Genomic DNA, 20,186 nt, shown 5'->3' with positions numbered 1-20,186 from the left:
TGGTCAGTGGGCACAGAGGCACGAAGGGGCAATTAAAATGAGAAATGGTCCTACGAACCTAACTTCAGGCTCAAGAGTCAATTCCATCCTTCTTAGAGCAAAGCAGATAAACTGCCTCATAAGAGTTTCAACTCCATGTACTTCCCCACGCCTGTTCCTTGGTGGAAATGCTAATGAAAAGAACTCCCAAATCGTTTGAGTAGATAGGTCAAAAAATGGACAGGTGAGTTCAAAAGAGAACTCAAGTTTCTGAGCTACTGATTTCTACAAAATCTTCAACTCTTAAAGCCAGAAGGGACACTTTCAAAGACTGGCTGTGACCAAACCTCCCTCCGCGATGAGACAGCCTTCTTTTGTCTCTGATGTCTGTGATCTCAGCCTTTGTTACAGGCATGGAGGTCAGCCCCCTGGCCCCCTGCACTACTGAACAGCTCTGAGGTTTAGGGGGACAAACCTTTCCATCTATTCCATTCCCTGGTACCATCATTACCTTTTACAGGAATTTAATCACTACCTAACATCTTCTTGGGACCCTCTCTCCCTAAATGTTATGGCTGAGCCGCATCTGGGCTTTTCATGCAGAACAAGCTTGAACTTGTGGGATGTTGCCACATTTCAGCAAGGACTTCTGCTGGGGTAGTCACTGCAGGGCAGGAGACAGAGGTCAAGTGGAGCCTAGGTAATGCCCCATAACCACTGCCAGGCATAGGGTCTGACTGCATCATGAACAGGGCACCTCTTGGGACTCCATTTATGAAGCATATATTGTATTTACTGACATCCTGCTATGAGTCAGACCTTGTTCTCACCTGGAGACATGGTGACAAATGAGAGACTTCTGATTCCCTGAATGCACACGAGTCTTTGGACTTAAGTATCAACTGCAAAGATTAAATGCTATCTAGGCAAACTAAATCACAACACTTGTTTCCTAAGTCAGATACTTGCAGATAGCAAATGACGCTACATCTCAAAGGAAAGTTATTTATTGAGATCTTTCAGGCCAGCATCCAGCTAAGAGTTATGAGGAAAATATATGCAGGCTGCAGCCCTGTAGTGCATGTGAGACTAAACGACAGAAAAGAAAGTGGATCAAAAACAAGGCAGGAAGCTGCCGTCATGCCTACAACATGGTGTTACAGTGCATTTGTGAAGTAGCGTGACCGGACAGAATTTATGACTGTTTTAGCTCGCCTTTACTGACAGCTACCATATGCCAGAGAGTTCTAAGTCTTGCATGGATTAATTCCTGCAAATCTCACAACAACCTCCTGCAGTAGGTACAACTGCTATTCCCATTTCACAGATAAAAAATACTGAAACGCAGAAGGGTTAGGGAATTTGCCCAAAGCTTCACAATCTCCCTGCCCTCCCATGTGTCTGCGCTGGATTTTGGGCCCCTGGTCTAGCCCGCAACCAGATGATCTGACTTCCCACCTGTCTTCCCTGGGAGGGCATGGTTAGTTTGCGTGCATTTCCCGGACATAAGGCAGCCCACGTCTAACTGTCAACTTGGACAAACAAGGACTGCCAAGGTAAGCCAGGAGGAATACAGGCTATTCCTGGAGGGCTGGGACCAGGCGGGGGTGGGTGGGGCTGGGAAGAGGGTGGAAGGCAGCCAGGTCACAGGGGGACGCGCTGCGTTAGGAAACTGACTCGGGATGGGGTTCCCGGTGGGTATCAGGCAGGGGGTGACATGCCAACTTCAGAAGAGTTTTCACTCTGGAAATGAACGGAGGGAGGATTATTTGAAAGGAACAAGACTGGAGGCAAGGAACCACGCATCCAGCTGCTGCCATGGTGAAAATGAGATCTAGAGGTCTAAAATGAGAGAGTGGAATAGAAAAACCACAAGTAAAATTAAAACTCTGGATGAAATGTTTCTTAAAATGGCATTAAATGTATCAACTTTAAAAGACATTATGTGGGGGGGTGGGGTGGGGAAGCCACAGCATGAGAGACTGTATTTATAATATGTAACCCAAAAAGTGATCCCCACCCCAGATACATGGAGGATTCCTGAAAATAAACAAGAAAGCAAAACCACTCAATAGAAAAAATGGGGAAATATTTGAACAGTATTAAAAAAAAAAAAAAGGAAAGAGAAATAAATCCAAATGGCCAGAAAAATTTATGGAAAGGGGCCCAATTCCATTAACCATCATGAAAATGAAAATAAAGCCACACGGAGAGGCCAGCCCAGCAGGCTGGCCATCCTGCACGTTCCCCCGCCCCACCTCCCACCCCGACACGGAGCAGCAGAGGATCTGGGCCGGGCACCCCTGCTGCTGGCATAACCTGGCACAACCACCATGGAGAGTGGTTGGGCTTCACCTTGTAAAGCTGAAGACATGCCTACGGCCCTGCCAAGCACTCGCCAGGGGCATCCACCCCGGAGGCTCTCGTGGACGGGCACACCAGGACACGTGCACAGACAGCGCAGAGCAGCAGAGCTGGTGACGATGACACAATAGAGAGAGCCCCGCTGCTCCCCGACAACTGCAGGGGTGAACTGAGCGGATGAACACTCCCGCGAGGGCTGCCCAGCACACGCTATTTCACACTGGGGAGCACGGACGGGGACTTCCCTGGTGGTCTAGTGGCTAAGTGCCAAGCCCCCAGTGCAGGGAGCCTGGGTGTGTGATTCCTGGTCAGATACTGCATACCACAGCTAAGACCCCAGTGCAGCCAAATACATAAATAATTAGTGTTTAAAAGAAGAAAAAAATGGATGGAGGAGGATGACATGCAGTCTCACCAACACACCATTCAGTAAAGAAGCCAAGTTCAGAACAAAGAATAAAATAAATTCCACATATAAATCCATATATCTAGATATAGATATATATCTAGATGAGGATTTACATATGTATGTTTGTGTGCTCAGTCACTTAGTCATGTCCCACTCTGCGATCCCATGGACTGTAGCCCCCCCGGCTCCTCTGTCCATGGATTCTCCAGGCAAGAATACCGGAGTGGGTTGCCGTGCCCTCCTCCGGGGGATCCTCTCAACCCAGGAATCGAACCCTGGTCTCCCGCATTGCAGGTGGATTCTTTACCGTCTGAGCCACCAGGGAAGCCCTTATATATATATAAATCCATATATATGTAAATCCATAAATAGATACATATCCATATCCAGATATATGGATACTATAAAGTTCAAAAGCATACAGTTTTGCTACATTAGTCTGCGTAGGGATGTATACGCCAATGGTAGAACCACTAAGAAAACCAGAAAGTAATTTTCAGGTTAACAGTCACAACTCGGGTAGAGAAGGGGGTGGGCCCATGAAGGAGGTCTGAGGACAGGCAACGGTCCATCTCTGGGCAGTGGGACATGAGTGTTCACATCACAATTATTCATGCCCTCACATACTCGTATGTATATCTGACATTCTGGATATACATTCTATCTCACAACAAGAGAAGTAAAAAAGAAATGGGTGAGATTTTTTTTTTTTTTTAATTATCAAACTTTAATTGATAGACTAATCTTACAGGATAAACAATAATAAGACACCTAGTCAAGGTTACACTTTAAAAAAAAAAAAACCATGAGCAACTAAGCTCAGTTGTTTGAGTTGTATATCCTTCAACTGGACAACAACAACTCAAACAGGACAAAGCAACTAAGCTCCGAACAAAGCTAGTGGAGGTGATGGAATTCCAGTTTGTATATCCTGTTGAGTTGCAGTTGTCCAGTTGTTTGAGTTGTATATCCTTCAGCGTAACATGATGTTACTGGGAGAAGCATTCAGTACAGTTTTACTTACAATGTTTCACTTAATATTATGTTGTTTTCCATGTTATTTCCATGTTATAAATAGCCTTGAAAACGTGAAATAAATCCATAGCATTCCATTGGAAAAAAAAAAAAAAAAAGAAATGGGTGATCAAATGGGATAATATATGGCCAAAAAAACTCTCTTCACAAGGGTTTTGATGATTACACGTAACTTAGATAAAATGCCTTAAATGGCATAGCACCCAATGAGCGGCATGATTAATATTAATAACAGCAAAGCAGCAATGGCATTTATACCCTGACAGATAAAGCAATTTTTACCTTTATTTTCTTTCACCAGTGTCATGGAAATTATGCCGACACTAGACCAAGGTTCTCACACACCTGCCCTTCGTCATGTCTGAAAACGTCCGAAAAGTAGACTGCAGTTGGGAGCTCGCTCTAAAAGACCTGGTGACAGGTCCGGAGGAAATATGAACTATCACAGTAGCATCACCAAACCTGAGTCAAGTTACACGGTGGAGAGAGGTCCTGGATTATGTGAGTGCTGCCCTGGGGCTTGGGTTGTAGGACACCTTTAAGATTTACAGCAGCAAATCTGCAGCAAAGAAACCCGGCAGGAAGATGAATTTTTTTTTTCATGAATGTCTGAAGGGGACACCAATTTTCTAAAATGCAAGCCAGCACCAAGTCAGGCTGAGGAGCATGAAGCTGGGCTGGGCTGGGCTGGGGGCCCTCAGCCACTCACGCGTGGACCGCAAGGCGTGCAGACAAGCCCCGCATTGGCAACAATCTCCCCTGGGGGATGGATTAAACAGATGATTTCTGCAGCTTTCCCTATTATTATGTATCTTCAGTTTTGCAAATGACTTTCTGTTTCCAGTTACAGAACCAGTAAGATAGTGCTGTTTTCATAGGAGTATTTCCAGCCTGGAAAGTTCTGGTAAAACAAACTGCTCACTTTGCTTCCCTACCCTCGCTATCCCCGCGCCCCCCACCATGGGGACCTTTCACTGCACAGCCCCCCATCTGCATGGCCCATGGAGCTGCCCGCCACCTCCAAAACTGAGGGTCAGACGGTAGGCAACACTGCCACACCGAAGTCCCCCATGCCTATATTTCCACCGGTTTCCAAGGAACGCACCAGAAAAAGATTGCACACATTCCCTTTGATGGGAATCCCCACTGAGACACTTCTGAAAGAAACACAACGATGAAGCAGGGCTTACTGTGCCTGCCGTGAAACAACACCACGCTTCTAGACATTAAATCTGCGCTTTGCTGAGAACAGCTCCTGCCGGGCCACGTGGGGCCTTCTGACTCATGCCACGTCTGGCTCACGGCTGGGGGTCAACAGCGCTGGGTCAATCTAGAGACCCCAGGACCTTGGGAGCATGCTTGGTTACATGCGCTTTTTCTCACTTTAACCTCACCGCCCCTCACTGCTACGAGGGAAGGAAGTACTGAGGGTTCAAGGCCATGCAGGGAACTGAGGGCAGAGTGAAGAGCAGGGAGGGCCCAGCAAGGACGGGCCGCTGAACTCCATGCCTACTTGTGCCTACAAGCCTGGCTAGGAGCCCAGAAGCGCGCCTCCACCTGGATGGCTTCCGTGATCAGCCTTTGTCACGGCAGTTCTATAGAATAGATTCATTTACTCATTTGCTCACTCCACAAATGATAATTAAGTGTTGCCTCTGTGCTGAGTCTAGAACAAAATCTAGAACAAAGTGCCTCACAGACGAAACATTCTAACATAAACAAGGAACCACACCATCTGCCAGGTACCATCAGACATCATGGAAAAAATTACAAGCCTGGCCCTTGGCAGATGTTCAGGATGAGGTCCCGAACTAGAAGACTGTAATGCTTCACAAATTTTCAGAGCACGTCCCCACAGCCTGCTCCCTTTCAGCAGAGCCACGTGCAGGCCCCTCACCCAGCAAGAGAAACACACGCTGGCCAGGTCAATCGCCAAAGAGTATGTCTGCACCAGTCGGGGGAGTGAGCCGCTCAAAAAGAAAAGCATGCATAGTCATGGGGAAAAGGACCGAGACTGTAAATCGTAAGAAGTGTGGTGATGCTAAGAAGGGACATTCCTAGAGAGCATTTGTATCCAGAATCTTGGCTTCCTTGCCTCCTCCTCAGCCTGAGTTCAGAGACAGATGTGAACTACACACATGCAGAACCAAGCACAGGGACTGGTACACTAACCCCCAACCCGACACACACACGAAGAGCCTAAGGATGCACAGATGGCCACAGGAGACAGACAAGGGAAAAAGGGACACAGAGGCCGAAGCAAAGAGATACACTCCAGAAAGGAAAGGACCTGCATCCCAAGGAGGGCTGGGGACAAGTGGACATCCATGGACTCATGCTCCTGATGGTCAACCCTTAAAGAGCTTTGTGCCCGAAATTCCGACGGCCCAGAGGTTGGGCTTCCCAGGTGGCACTAGTGGTAAAGAGCCCGCCTGCCGGTGCAGGAGACGTAAGAGATGTGGGTTCGATCTCTGGGTCGGAAGAACCCCGGAGGAGGGCACAGCAACCCACTCCAGTCTTCTTGCCTGGAGAACGCCGTGGACAGAGGACTGCAGCCTGGTGGGCCACAGTCCATAGGGTTGCAAAGAGTCAGACATGACTGAAGCAACTTAGCACGCACGCACGGCAGCGGTTAAGACTCTGTGCTTCCACTGCAGGAGGGTTCAATCCCTGGTGGGGGAACTACATCTCATATGCTACAGCCAAAAACACTTTTTTCATTAAAAAAAAAAAAAAGAGGTTTGTGCCAAAGCCTTTGAGGGGATGCTGCCGATATGAACGAGAGCCACCACCCCCTTGTCCTTGTCCCACCAGCCACACCATGCTCTGCAGCCTGAGCCCTCGGTCAAAGCTGCCCATCTACACAGAAGAGAAGAGAACTGTGATTTTTTTTTTTTTTTTTTTTTGGCCCTGTCTTTTGAGAACTGTGATCCTGAGAGCACAAGGCTGGGACTTCATTCCTGGGCCAACCACAACAGGGAAACAAAACCAAGCCTGGGACCAAGGATCCAGAGAGGAAAAAGCCAGGTCTTCACATAATTCACCAAGCACAAAGCCACCTCTGCTGTAAAATCAGGCCTGAGACAAATTAAACAATTTAAAAGAATAAATGTTTTAAAGCCATGGGGTACCACAGGGTCCAAAATGGCTTTACATTGAGGCAATTATCTCATCACAATAAATAACAGTAAATCAATCCATGCTAATTGCTTTCCATGCAAGAGCTTAGAAGACTCTTCAGCGTTCTCCAATTATTGATTTTTTTTGGTAATCACTTATGCTGTCAAAATGCCATATTTCCCGAGAATATACTGCATACTATTAGACAGACAGGATTTTAATTTAACATAAAACAATCCAATTTCCTTTTTTTATCCCCCCCAAAGTGTTTTTAAAAATCTAAAATACAAGGAAGCTGAAGATGGTGTAACAGGTTTTGAGCAGAGATGTTTCAGTTCAAAGCAAATAAATGGCCCCCTCTGACCCTCTGCTTCCCACCATGACCCTTCCTCCTCCACACACATACACACACACTTAAAGGAAAAAAGGGAAACAATCTCAGATTCTTTGCTTTTGTGGAAATTAAGAACTGAAAAGCAAAATAAACACTACTAACAACAACCCTCCACTTGACTTCTTACTCTCTTTGTACCATGGTTCAGTAATTTCCACTGAACTTGGGAAGTGCTACGGCTGCTAAGTTTACACTCAGTCAGCATTTTACATAAAGATTTTGTTTGAGTTTTGATGGATAAACATCTAACTGCAGGCTTACACAATCAAAGCAGTGAGGGGTAAAGAGGTCAAGGGTGTCAAAATGCCCCTCCACTTGGCTTGAGAGTGAAGAAAGTAGAGGGTGGGGGACGAGGGTAGCTTTGTCTACGAAGATACAGCTCAACATCCCAGCTCCACTACTCACCAACTGTTATTTGAGTATATTACTTAACAGGGCTCTGGGCCTGTTTCCTCATCTGTAAAACGGGAAGATTAATACCTACATCATAGCATCTTTGAAGGCAAAATAAAGTAAATACTGACACACCTGTTGTAATGCCCAGCAGATGGCTATTATAAAAGGGATCAGTGCATCTGTCTTTTTTATTCTGACACAAGATACTTAAACATTCAACACTGTGGTGGAAGCTTATTTTTTTATATTTATTTATCTGGCGGCACCACGCCTTAGTTGCACCATGTGGAGTCTAGTTTCCCGACCAGGGGTCGAACCCAGGCCACCTGCATTGGGAGCATGGAGTATTAGCCACGGGGCCATGACCTCCCTGTGGCCGGAGTTTCTGGTGGAAGCACGAAACCATCTCCTGGGTAACAGATGTCATAGCAGAAATAAAGCCACGATGCTTGCTACAAGCAACACCAGGTGACTCAGCGTGCTGGGGGATACTGAGGATCTCAGACTGAGGATTAACTTGAATTGTTTACGAATGTGAGGTTCTCAACACTCTGCTTCCTTGAGATCATTTCTGTACTTGCACTCCCTTGTTTACCAAGCTTAGACTGGAAGCTGGGAGTGATTTAGTTACACAACCACATCCTGGTTGACTTCGTCCAAATAGCCCCTCTGCTCAGTTTAGCATCTAAGCCCCTTACCCATCCCATGAGCTCAGCTGTCTGGTATCTTCTATATGTATACCTTGACTCAGCCTCCCATAGACACATTGTGAACGAACGCCTCTGGGACCAAGTTCATTGTCAGAAATACAACAAGGGATTACACTAATTCCCTTTGATTTGTGGACATCAGTCAACTATAACTTTTCGGTTGCTATAGGTTTCAATAGCTATAGGTTTTACATGATAACATAATACTCTATTAACTCAATTACAACATAGCTTCTAAAAAATGACAGAGTTGGAACAGTTAGCTGCTCTTCTGGGTTCCCACAGAGCTTAGTGCATAACTGTCTCGCAGCAGATAATGTACTTGCTTCTTACACACAGATGGCTCTCCCCAGACTCGTGAGCCTGGCGTCAGACGCAGGCCTGGCTTCACCCCAACCCCTGCCCTGGCACATGTTGGGTGCACAGAAAAGGCAGCAAGGACTCCAGGGCTGACACAGGACAGGGGAGAGGAAGCCCACCACCCTCATCCAATGCATAGAGCCTTCAGCAGGTGCACTGCATGCTCTTCTAAGGCTGGGCAGAGATGGGAAAGAGCTGCCCAGGGAGCAGAAAGCCACAGGGACACAGCACCATCCCAGCAACCACGCACCAACCAAGGGCCACACTCGCAATCACACCTTTGAAAGGACAGCATCAGGCCTGCTATCCTCTGTGTGGTCCCCACTGCAATGGCCTGATGCAGAGAGGGATCTACTTTTCCACAGCCATCAGTCTCTACTGTTCTTCCACACGTAACATCAAGCATCCAAGTAAATATTATGAGATGTGCAAAGAAGAAAATGTAACTCAATTCAAGGAAAAAAGTCAATAGAAACCAAGGCACAGATTGCTCAGATATTGAAATTACTAGACAGAAATATTTAAATAATGATGATAAAAATGTTCAAGACTCTAAAGGAAAACATGTGTGAACAAATGATATGTACGTTTTAGCAGAGGAAAAAGAACTAAATGTAAGTGCTATAAATCAAAGAAACCCGGAAATGAATAATTCATTTGAACATCTAAACAGTAGAACTGACATATCAGAGAAAGAATAAGTAAACTTAAAGATTAATACAATCACATAAACTGAAACACAAAGAGAACAAAGAATTAGAGAGAGAAAGACAGAAATCATCTGAATGCTATGAGAATCAAACAGTTCAATACAGGAGGTTACAGCCCTACAGGGAAAAAAGAGAAGACAAATGAGGCAGAAGCAGTATTTAAAGAGATCACGGCTGAGAATGGCCAAAACCTCACACATGATATCAACCAACAGATTTAAAATGTCAGGAAGGTAAACACTAGGAAACCACACCTAAGCTTAATGACATTAATACAATGAAAAAACAAAGAGAAAATCTTAAATCAGTCAGAGGGGGGAAAAGCCATTATATATAAGAGGAAATGATATGGCTCAAAAATAATGAAAGACAAAATGTAATGGAACAATACCGAGTGACGTCCCCTAGAAATCTACAGTCATCAACATAGTCCTCTAGAAATGAAGAAAAAGAATTTCCAAACAGACACAAGCTAAAGTAATTAAACTCCAGCAAACCAGCATATAACAAATGCTAAAAGAAGTTCTCCAAATTGAAGGAGAATTTATCACATGGAAGCTAGGCTTGCAGGAAAAGATAAAGAACACCAGAAAGGCTAAGTAAGTAAGCGAAAAAGAAATTTTTAAGATTATTTTTCATATGTATTTTTAAATGCTCTTTAAAGAAAAAAATACTACTACATTGAGGAGTTTAGAACACAAAGGGAAATGATATATGTGACAATAAGAACCCAAAGGGTAGAAGGGGAGTAATATGAATTATGATTCATAGTTTTTCCATTGTTTATGAAATAGCTTATCTGCAGTTAGTTAGAACGTGTTAGAATACATAGTGTAGAATATGTTAGAATATGCATAGTGTAATGTCTACAGCAGTGACTAAAAAAGAAAAAAACAACAAAAAACTAAATTTACAAAAAAGTTATATCTAAAAAGTAAACAAATCCTAGCTGAGGAATATGCTATAAAATACCTCACCAGTACTCTAAGGGGCTTCCCTGGTAGCTCAACTGGTAAAGAATCCGCCTGCAATACAGGAGACCCCAGTTCGATTCCTGTGTCGGGAAGATCTGTTGGAGAAGGGATAGGCTACCCTCCAGTATTCTTGGGCTTCCCTTGTGGCTCAGCTGGTAAAAAATCTGCCAGCAATGCGGGAGACCTGGGTTTGATCTCTGAGTTGAGAAGATCCCTGGGAGAAGGGAAAGGCTACCCACTCCAGTATTCTGGCCTGGAGAATTCCACGGACTGAATAGTCCATGGGAGTGCAAAGAGTCAGACACGACTGAATACTATTCACTGCTGCTGCTGCTGCTGCTAAGTCGCTTCAGTCGTGTCTGACTAGTACTCCTCAAAACTGCCAAGGCCATCAAAAAACTGGGGAAAGTCTGAGACACCGTCCTGTCCAAAAGCAGCCTAGACGTAGGCTAGTTTATATGACTAGTTTAGTTTATATGACTAAACGTAATACAGTATCCTAATAGGCTCCTGGAACAGAAAAAGGACATCAGGTAGAATCTAGGGAAATCTGAATAAAATATGGACTTTAGCTAATAATGACATGCAGCTCATGCAGCAAATGTATTATATAAACGTCAGATGCTAACAATAGGAGAAACTGGGTATGTGGAATATGGAAACTCTCTGTATTACTCTAACAATTTTTCTGTAATTCTACATCTGTCCTAAAAAGTTTACCTGAAAAAGAAAATTTCTACTCTCAGAGGAAAAAGTCAATAGACGAGATAAAATGGAATACTGGAAAATGCCTAATTCACCCGAAAGAAGCCAGAAGAGAAGACGAGAGGATCGAAGAACGGACATGACGGAGAACATCAACGTTAACTACCCAGTGAGACGCGTCAAAACTTACGTTAAATGCAAATGGACTGAGTACTGCCGTCAAAGAGCAGTGAGTGTCAGAGGGCTGTGTACAGGCATGCGGATACACACACACAGGCACTAACAAGACCAGCTCTACGCCATGCACAGGAGCGCACTTTATATGCACACCCAGACAGGACCTTTCCTTCACAGTTCGGAACCCAGCACAGTGGCTGGCAGCTTGAACTTGTGGAGTGCCTGCGTCAGAGGCACACGGGGCTGCAGTGGAGTCGAGGATGCTGGGCTGGCCTCCAGGCTTACTGAAAGAGAAGAACTAGTCTGATGGGAAAGGTGGCCGAGGCCAGAGCTGCTCCACCCGAGACCTTGTTACTAAGACAGCAAGTCTGAGGTCCTCCCAGCACCTCTTCCCTCAGGGTGGCCTGCACAGGGCTAATGGTCTGAGTCTGCCCCAAGCTCTGGGGGCACTTTCCTTCTAATCTGCTCCCTCAAATCAACCCCTCCTTCTTAAACCAGCCCTTGAAATAATGGTATCATTGTTCATTCACAATTTCCAAATAAGGAGACAGTGGCCCAAAAAGGCGAAGGATCAGAATCCCAGAAGGTAACCTAGTTAGTAAGCAGTGGCATCCAGATTTTGATCCTTGTCTGCCTAACTCCAAGGCCATAAATAACAACAATAGTAAAATAACACCACCGTCTTAAAAGTACATACAAGGAAAACCTAACGCCCGGAAAATACTTAGAATGAGTGATTTGCAAACATAAGTTGAAACTATGATCAGACTAAAATTATTTAAAAATGTCTTTAAGTAAAGTTACTCTTTTCTATTAAAGTGCAGGGACACTGGCATGGTGTCCACCAGCCCTACGACTGAGGACATTTCTATCGGCAGAGTCACGGGTTCCTCTGAGCCTAACGGAGAAAACCCCACAAATGAGTGTGCCTGTTGATCACGCTGCCTACAGCACAGTGTGTGGCTTGTTTACGTGTAAGAAGCAGAGAGCTGCCGGGACGCGAGAACAAGCCTGTGACTGTTCAGAGACTCCCCGCTCAGCACTGGCTCCCCTCGCCCGAGCATCTTCCCTGGCATATCTTTAAGGTTAGGTGTCAGCTCCACCCTAGGGAGTGCACTTTACTTACAGCTTCAAGAAGCACACACAGCACCTTCACTGTGTGTGGATCCTCAGTGGTCTGGCAGGCTTCACCTGGTGTTTCACAGTCCATGCAATTTAGGGTGACATGGAAAAGCAGAGACATTAGTTTGCCAACAAAGGTCCATCTAGTCAAGGCTATGGTTTTTCCAGTAGTCATGTATGGATGTGAGAGTTGGACTATAAAGAAAGCTGAGTGCCAAAGAATTGATGCTTTTGAACTGTGGTGTTGGAGAAGACTCTTGAGAGGCCCTTGGACTGTAAAGAGATCCAACCAGTCCATCCTAAAGGAAATCAGTCCTGAATATTCATTGGAAGGATTGTTGCTGAAGCTGAAACTCCAATACTTTAGCCACCTGATGTAAGAACTGACTCATTGGAAAAGACCTTGATGCTGGGAAAGATTGAAGGCAGGAGGAGAAGGGGAAGACAGAGGATGAGATGGCTGGATGGCATCACTGACTCAATGGGCATGAGTTTGAGTGAACTCTGGGAGTTGGTGATGGACAGGGAGGCCTGGCGTGCTGCAGTCCATAGGGTCACAAAGAGTCGGACATGACTGAGCGACTGAACTGAACCAGAAATGCTTTGGGGATGATGACCACTAGAGGGCTACTTAAAACAGCAAGAACTGGGAATGACCAAACTGTGCAGTTATGAAGGGAATGGTTAATTAAAACTATGAGTCTCATCCTTACGCAGCCATTAAAAGTAGTTAATAAGTGAATTTTCATGTAATGAGGAAAGGCCTATGAAATGACAATTAAAAAAAAAAAAGGCCATACTGGACCGATGGTACAGTGCTTAGGAATCCACCTGCCAAGAAAGGGAACACGGGTTCGATCCCTGATGCTCCATTAAGACTCCACACCCTGCAGGGCTACTAAGCCCACGCGCCACAACTACGCAGCCCGAGCTACCGAGCCTGTGTCCACACAAGAGAAGCTACCCCAGTGAGAAGCTCCCATACCACAACTAGAGAAGGCCCACGAAGCACCAACGCGGCCAAAAATAAAAAAGCTTTTCCACTAAAAAGGCAAGGCAATATGTACAATGCCTAAAGCATGTAGGTGCCCCAGTCTAGCCTTTAGCTGTTGAGATTACTCAAACTCAGGAGTGGGGTATTCTTAGCAAACCATCGGGCCACTTGTCTAAGCCACGTTCTCCAATAGAGCTTTATCACTGATAAAGCCAACATGCTAATCCCCATCAAAAAAATAAAATACTCTTTTACGGTGTGACCTCGATTGTGTCTAAAAATATCACCAAAGATTCCTCCAGGGAAAAGGAGCAGAAAGCATTTTCCAAATCTTATTTAGTGAACATATTTTCATTTCATTATTAAAAAATACATAAATTATATCATGTAATTTTAAAAGGTGATACAGGAGTCTGCCCTTATTACCGTGTTTCCTGATAGAAATTATATATTGAAAGTCACACATCCAGGTCTAGAGAGGCAAACTGGTTTCCTCTAGCAAGCCCACTGCAACGGATGAGCAATGCTGCCCCAAGACTGGAAGTCTCATCCTGGGATGGGAAAACACCAAGGCTTGAGTTCTTCATCACGCTTACTGAGGGTAGGAAAAGGGAAAGCAGGAGATGCATGCTATGTTTTATTGGCATGCATGAAAATTTTTCTACCACAGAGTAGATGTGAGAGGAAGGAAAAATAGGAGGGGAATTCAGGGGCAGAATAACACCCTCCCTGAAGATGACTGCTTGCTAGGCAGGAGACCCGGGTTCCATCCCTGGGTTGGGAAGATCCTCTGGAGAAGGGGATGGCTACCCACTCCAGTATTCTTGCCTGGAGAATGCCATGGACAGAGGAGCCTGGCAAGCTACGGTCCATGGGGTCCCAAAGAGTCGGACACAACTGAGTGACTAAGCACAAAGACAGCCATGTCCTAATCTCTGGAACCTCATGTATAAGGCAAAAAGGAATGAAGACTCCGGTAGAACCAAGGTTACTGATCCTCTGACTCTAAGATAATACTGTCCGGGGTTATCTAAGTGCACGCACTGCAGTCACAAGGGTCCACAGAGCTGGAAGAGGGGGCAGGAGAGAATCAGAGGAGGACAAGGATGAGGATGGCCACTGGCTCTGAAGACAGGCGAAGGGGCCACGAGCCTTCGGACAGCCTGCAGGAGCCAGAGAGCAAGGAAGGAAGAGCACGTCACGCAGACGCTGGCCCAGGGTGGCCCATGCTGGGATTCTGAACCAAGGAGACCCTAAGACAATGAACTTGTGCTGTTAAAGTTACGAAGGTGGAGGTAATCTGTAACAACGTAATGGAAAACTAATGGGCCAAGAGGAAAGGAAAAGGACAATTACTGTTGGGATGAGGGCAGCTGGCAGGCATCAGCTTCATTTTGGCTCGCTGGCCCCAGGCAATTGAGAAGCATGATTTACACACGTGTTTACAAGAAGAGCACCCAGACCTGAAGGAAGGGAGGAGCCCAGGACTGACTCACTGGTTCTCACTAAGACTGAACCTCATCCCCAGCAGGGGCACCACTCAGCTGGGGGTTATGCCTTATCCACAGGGAGCCCAAGGGAAACCGGCCATGACTTGGGCTCCAGCTTAGTCGGGCTCCCAAAGCCCCCCAGCGCAGCTGTGTGATGGAGACCACACACGCCTGCAATTAAACCATCCCCAAATGCACTTCTTCTGCACACAAACCAGAGATGTAAAACTCTGAGGAACAAATCCACAAGGATTTCAAGGCAGAGAACCTTTCAGCTATGTCTGGTTAGGAAGGGAAGATGCTCCCCACTGAGACGGAGGAACAGATTAGAAGTCTAGCTCCGACTCTGGAACAGCAAGGCCAGAAATCAGCCTCCCCGGGTCCACGTCTCTCATCTGTGAAGTGAAAGTCGCCCTGACGTGCATCCTCTAGTCCTGTCACTGCACCCGTCTAGGGAAATCCGGAGTCCTTCCTCAAAGAAACACGTCTAAGAGATGTGGAATGGACATAAAGCCCTGAGCTTTCACTACATACAATGTATGCAAACACAGAACATCCCGATTGAGACGTTTCACACTCCCGCTGGGTGACGTGTGGGTCCCACCTAAGAAACCCGTGTTCAATACAGATGCTAAAGCAGCTACAGAATCGACAGGCATGGCAGCCTCAGATGCCCCAACTGGCCCCTCTCTGCCAACAGCAAAGGGCTGAGATTTGGTGAGGGATGCCCAGGCCTGGGACCCCGAGGCCAAGCCCCAGTTCCGGCTCTCTCACCTCCTGGACAGTTCCCACCCCAAGCCACCTGGCTTCTTAACGACAAGAGGAGGGATCATGGGCTTCCTGTGACTTCACCCCAAGGCTGTTCTGAGCATCAGATAAGCTCGTCGACAGGGAGTGTCACCTCGGAAGGGGTGATGACACAGGCTGGCCGAGATTATAACAGCGACTGAAGTCTGTGGATCTGGGCATCGAGTCAAGACTCACGGGGGTCACTTGTCAGAGATGCAGGCTGTTCAGATGTCAAATCTGGGCAATGATGCCTACTGTGTGGAATCAGAGTGAGGTGGGTGAAGTTGCTGGCACAACGCGGGCTCACAGGAGATGCTCAATAAATGCAACCTCCAAGTGTGGCCGTCTACAGTCCCTTTCACGTTCTACCGGGACTTAGAGGTGGACAGATTTCAACAAACATCTCAGAGCATAGTGTTCCCGTCTCCAAATGTGCATGCCAGCAATAGCAGCACTGATTTTAAGGGTCAAGTTGCCAAGTGCTGAGCAGTACTTTTTATGAAACAAATTCACGGGACCAGAGCTCTTGCTGCCAGTAACCACCATAAGCCATGGTCCCGGGGAATTACCATCTATGTGGAAGAAATGTCAACTGGAGGTACTACGAGAATAAGCAGAGATCAGGAGAGCCAGGGTCTCCAGAGTCCCTGCTGCAGGCTGGTGCCATGCCAGGCATGTGAGGGTGTCTCCAACTCTCTCACCAGCGCCTGCCAGCCCAGCATCATCACACCTGCTACATCAGGGCAATCCAGGATCTGACAGTGCACACACTTGTCCTTAAAAAAATACTCTTTGCTCTAAATCACGCCAGGTTTTTCTAAGATACACACATTTTTAAATCTATTTATTCATTTTAAATGGAGGATAATTCCAATATTGTGACGGTCCCTCCAGGCTATCACAGAGCACTGGCTCTGGACGCCCTGCGTCATGCATCAAACTCACACTGGCTACCTACTTTACATATGGCAATGTATAAGTTTCAACGCTATTCTCTCAAATCATGCCACCCTCTCCTAATCCCACAAGTCCAAAAGCCTGTTCTATACATCTTACTGCAGCAAGAGTAAGCCTCTTCTCCAGTCTGCATCCTCGCAACGCTCTTCCAGGACTTGGTTCCCGAAGTACAGAGAAGTGCCACACTTGCACGAGGAGCGGGCTGGCTCAGCCCGGAAGGGGAGGGGAAGGAGGCTCTCCCTGTCTTCATTTTGAGAAGCGGCGCACTTCCGACCCGGAGGTCCGCTCCGCCGGCCGGGCGCCCTTACCTTGAAGGAGGCGTGCTGTTCCATGTGCCGTAGCAGCTGTGGCTTCTGGGCGGCCGTGTAGTCACACACCGTGCACTTGAACTGCTTGCCTGAAGAGAAGGAGAAGGAGGTGAGCGGGCTCAGGCTACAGCCCCTGCGTGTGCCTGGGGTGGGAATGAAGGCCCTGGGACACCCCGGGCCATCGGCGGGTGGGGCCCAGGACCTCAGGGGGAACCGGCAGGGAAGCACGAGGCAGCAGGCTCGGCCTCGGCGGGGGGAGAAGTGGGGGTCAGACGCCAGGGGCCGCAGGGTCTCCCTAGGAGCCGGGACCCCAGCCCGAGAGCTGGGAGGAGCTGCAGAATGCCCTTCAGCCAGAGAAGAGATCTGTGTTTGGGAATTCCCAACTCCGGCAGGGAGCTTCCCAGGTGGCTCAGTGGTAAAGAATCTGCCTGCTCATGCAGGAGACACAGGAAATACAGGATCGATCCCTGGGTCAGGCAGGTCCTCTGGAGAAGGAAACGGCAACCCACTCCAGGATTCTTGCTGGGAAAATTCCATGGACAGAGGAGCCTGGTGGGCTACACTCCATGCGGGTCACAAAGAGTCAGACACAACTGAGCGACTAAGCAACAATGCAGGTAAAAGGCAGATTCGAGGGGGAGATAAAAGGCAGATTTCGAGAGAGAGAAAACGACAGAGAAATGTGACATACCAGCCTTTACAGAGGATTAACGTTTCAGAAATTTGTAAACATTCAGCAGTGTGATAAACAAGCCCATGTATTAAATCGACAGATACATGAGACAGGCTACATTTTTACCTCCCAATGAGGAAAAATAAAACAACCTGCAAAAACAGCAACATGCAACCAAATATAAAGGTGACCTACTTCTCATGGCAGCATCGCTCGTCATGAACTCCTAACGGCCGCTGAGCTTTACTCAGGGACAAGCACCACGGTCACTGAACATGGTACCACAGGAACACCAGCCCCTTCTGGCGACGCGCTCACCTCTCCTTTCGCGACAAGCTGGCTGAAAAAGCTGTCCCCCCGCAGCCTCCATGCTCCCTTCCTACTCGCTCTTGAACCCACCCTCTGGAGATGGCACCAGCTCACCCTAAAACCTGTCTCACCAAGGTGACCAGTGACCAACGATGCCAACCAACCAAGCCGAAGGCAGATTTCAGCCCTTATTTTCCACAGGTTCCGCTGCACGTGGCTCTGCGCTGGGCCGTGCTTAGGGAGCCCTCTGCGCCTCTGACTCCATGCTCCTCCTGTCCCTCCGTGCCTCTCTGTTCCCTCTCTGCATACTGGAGACACTGTCTTCCATCTCCACCCTTTACACATTGAATCCGAGTCCCCCAGCCACACTCCCGTTCTCCTTCTTTTGTAAAACTTTGATATCAAAATCTATCTTCCACTCACACTTGTTCTAATCCAGACTCACTGTCTCACCCATGAAATGGGTTCCACTTCCGACCTTTGTAGGGGATCACTCACCTCATCACCCAAGTTAGAGACCTGGCAGCCTGCCTCAACGTCACCACGACCCCAGCTGCACTCCCCTCATTTTTTTAGCACCTGATTTCAACTCCTAATATGTTTCTATTTCCCTTTGTTTCTAAAACCTCCATACTGGTTTTAGACCCCAATCATTTGCTTTCCGGACAGTGGTAAAAGCCTTCTGAACCAGTTTCCTTGTCTTCAGGTAACCCCCGCATCCATCACCCACCCTCTCCCCGCCTCCACCATCCATCCATCCATCCTGAAGCCCCATCCTCCATTCTGATCTAACACAGAAACGCCCACAGACCTTCCTGCCGAGCCCTCCAACGACTCCAACAACAGGTCAAAGCTGAGGTTCCAGGGCTGGGGCACAGAAGGTTCCCAGAACCAGAACTGACTCTCCCCTCCTGACTCCTCTCTCTGACCTCCTGTTTTGCCTTTGCCGTCTAAGACCCCTGAGCCTCTGCTAACACTTTACGTGCCTGGGATGCGCTGTCTCCTGGCATCTGGTCATTCTCCACTTTAACACAAAACTCAAGCTGATCAACACCTCTGGCACAAGCAGGCGAGGAGCCAGCATTCCACACACTCTGTCAATGCCCCGGCTCTGTGGCATCGTCGCCACCTGCCATCAGCCACCTACAGGCAGGAACCGTGTCTTACTCATTCTGGCACTCCTAGTGCCTGAATGCGTGGCACACACTGAAACTAGCCTGTGCATTTTACCAAACTGAGCTGGGCAAGAAACAAAAAGGAAATTCTGGACAACTCACATGAATAATACTTTCAATAGGAGCAGCAAAAGGGAAACAGTTAACAGAAATACAGAAAAACAGTTAACAGCAATACAGAAATATAGAAATAACAGAAATATGGCAACTATACCTGTCATTCCAGGTGAATGACCCCCAAGCTCTAGATTCTACTAATTCTGCAAGTCCAAAGCTTGAGGAAAACCTTTTCATGCTTAAGGCAAATCAGTCATAATTGGAGAGCAATTTCCTTAGAAGAAAAGCTATGACAAACCTAGACAGCATATTAAAAAGCAGAGATAACATTGTGCTGACAGAGGTCCATCAATCCTAAAGGGAACCACCCCTGAGTATTCACGGGAATGACTGATGCTGAAGCTGAAGCTCCAATACTTTGGCCACCTGATGGGAAGAGAAAAGACTCTGATGCTGGGAAAGAATGAAGGCATGAGGAGAAGGGGACAACAGAGGATGAGATGGTTGGATGGCATCACCGCCTCTATAGACATGAGTTTGAGCAAACTGCAAGAGATGGTGAAAAGACAAGAAAACCTGGCGTGCTGCAGTCCAAGGAGTGGCAAAGAGTTGGTATGCCTTACCAACTGAATAATAACAAGAGAGCAATTAACACCTTTTCTTGAACACAGTATCATCTTTTTTCAACAGAAGGCCATCTATTGCTGTACATCTCCTATCTAAACTCAGACAATCATACTTCCCTGCTGGCGTGTGACTCACCCAGAAAATCATTATTGTGCCAGGCAGCCTGAGCAGAATGGTGTCTGGGTTCCCCACCGGCACAGTGTGGGGAGGAAAGCTGATAAAACCACTCTCCACATTGATAAATATTTTCACTCATTACTAATACATCTGGACCAAAGAGTAAGAGACAAAGTGCTAAAAATGATTAGTGCCTGAAATGAATAAATGGAATCACCTCGTTGGAGAGCCAGAG

At 47.0% G+C, this 20,186-nt stretch overlaps 1 protein-coding gene across 2 annotated transcripts in view; it reads right to left on the bottom strand.

The window, feature by feature from the left end:
* The window catches only part of ZFAT (zinc finger and AT-hook domain containing), a 158,458-nt gene that overhangs the window by 39,612 nt on the left and 98,660 nt on the right, over positions 1-20,186 (bottom strand). For both annotated transcript variants that reach the window (XM_070382748.1, XM_070382749.1), the window contains one exon: positions 16,994-17,082. In XM_070382748.1, the coding sequence (XP_070238849.1) occupies positions 16,994-17,082 (89 nt within the window). The remainder of the gene's footprint in view (positions 1-16,993; positions 17,083-20,186) is intronic.

Source organism: Bos mutus, chromosome 14, assembly GCF_027580195.1.
Source record: "Bos mutus isolate GX-2022 chromosome 14, NWIPB_WYAK_1.1, whole genome shotgun sequence".
Taxonomy (NCBI): domain Eukaryota; kingdom Metazoa; phylum Chordata; class Mammalia; order Artiodactyla; family Bovidae; genus Bos; species Bos mutus.
Note: the sequence above shows the minus strand (reverse complement) of the source record. Positions and strands in the feature narration are given on the sequence as shown.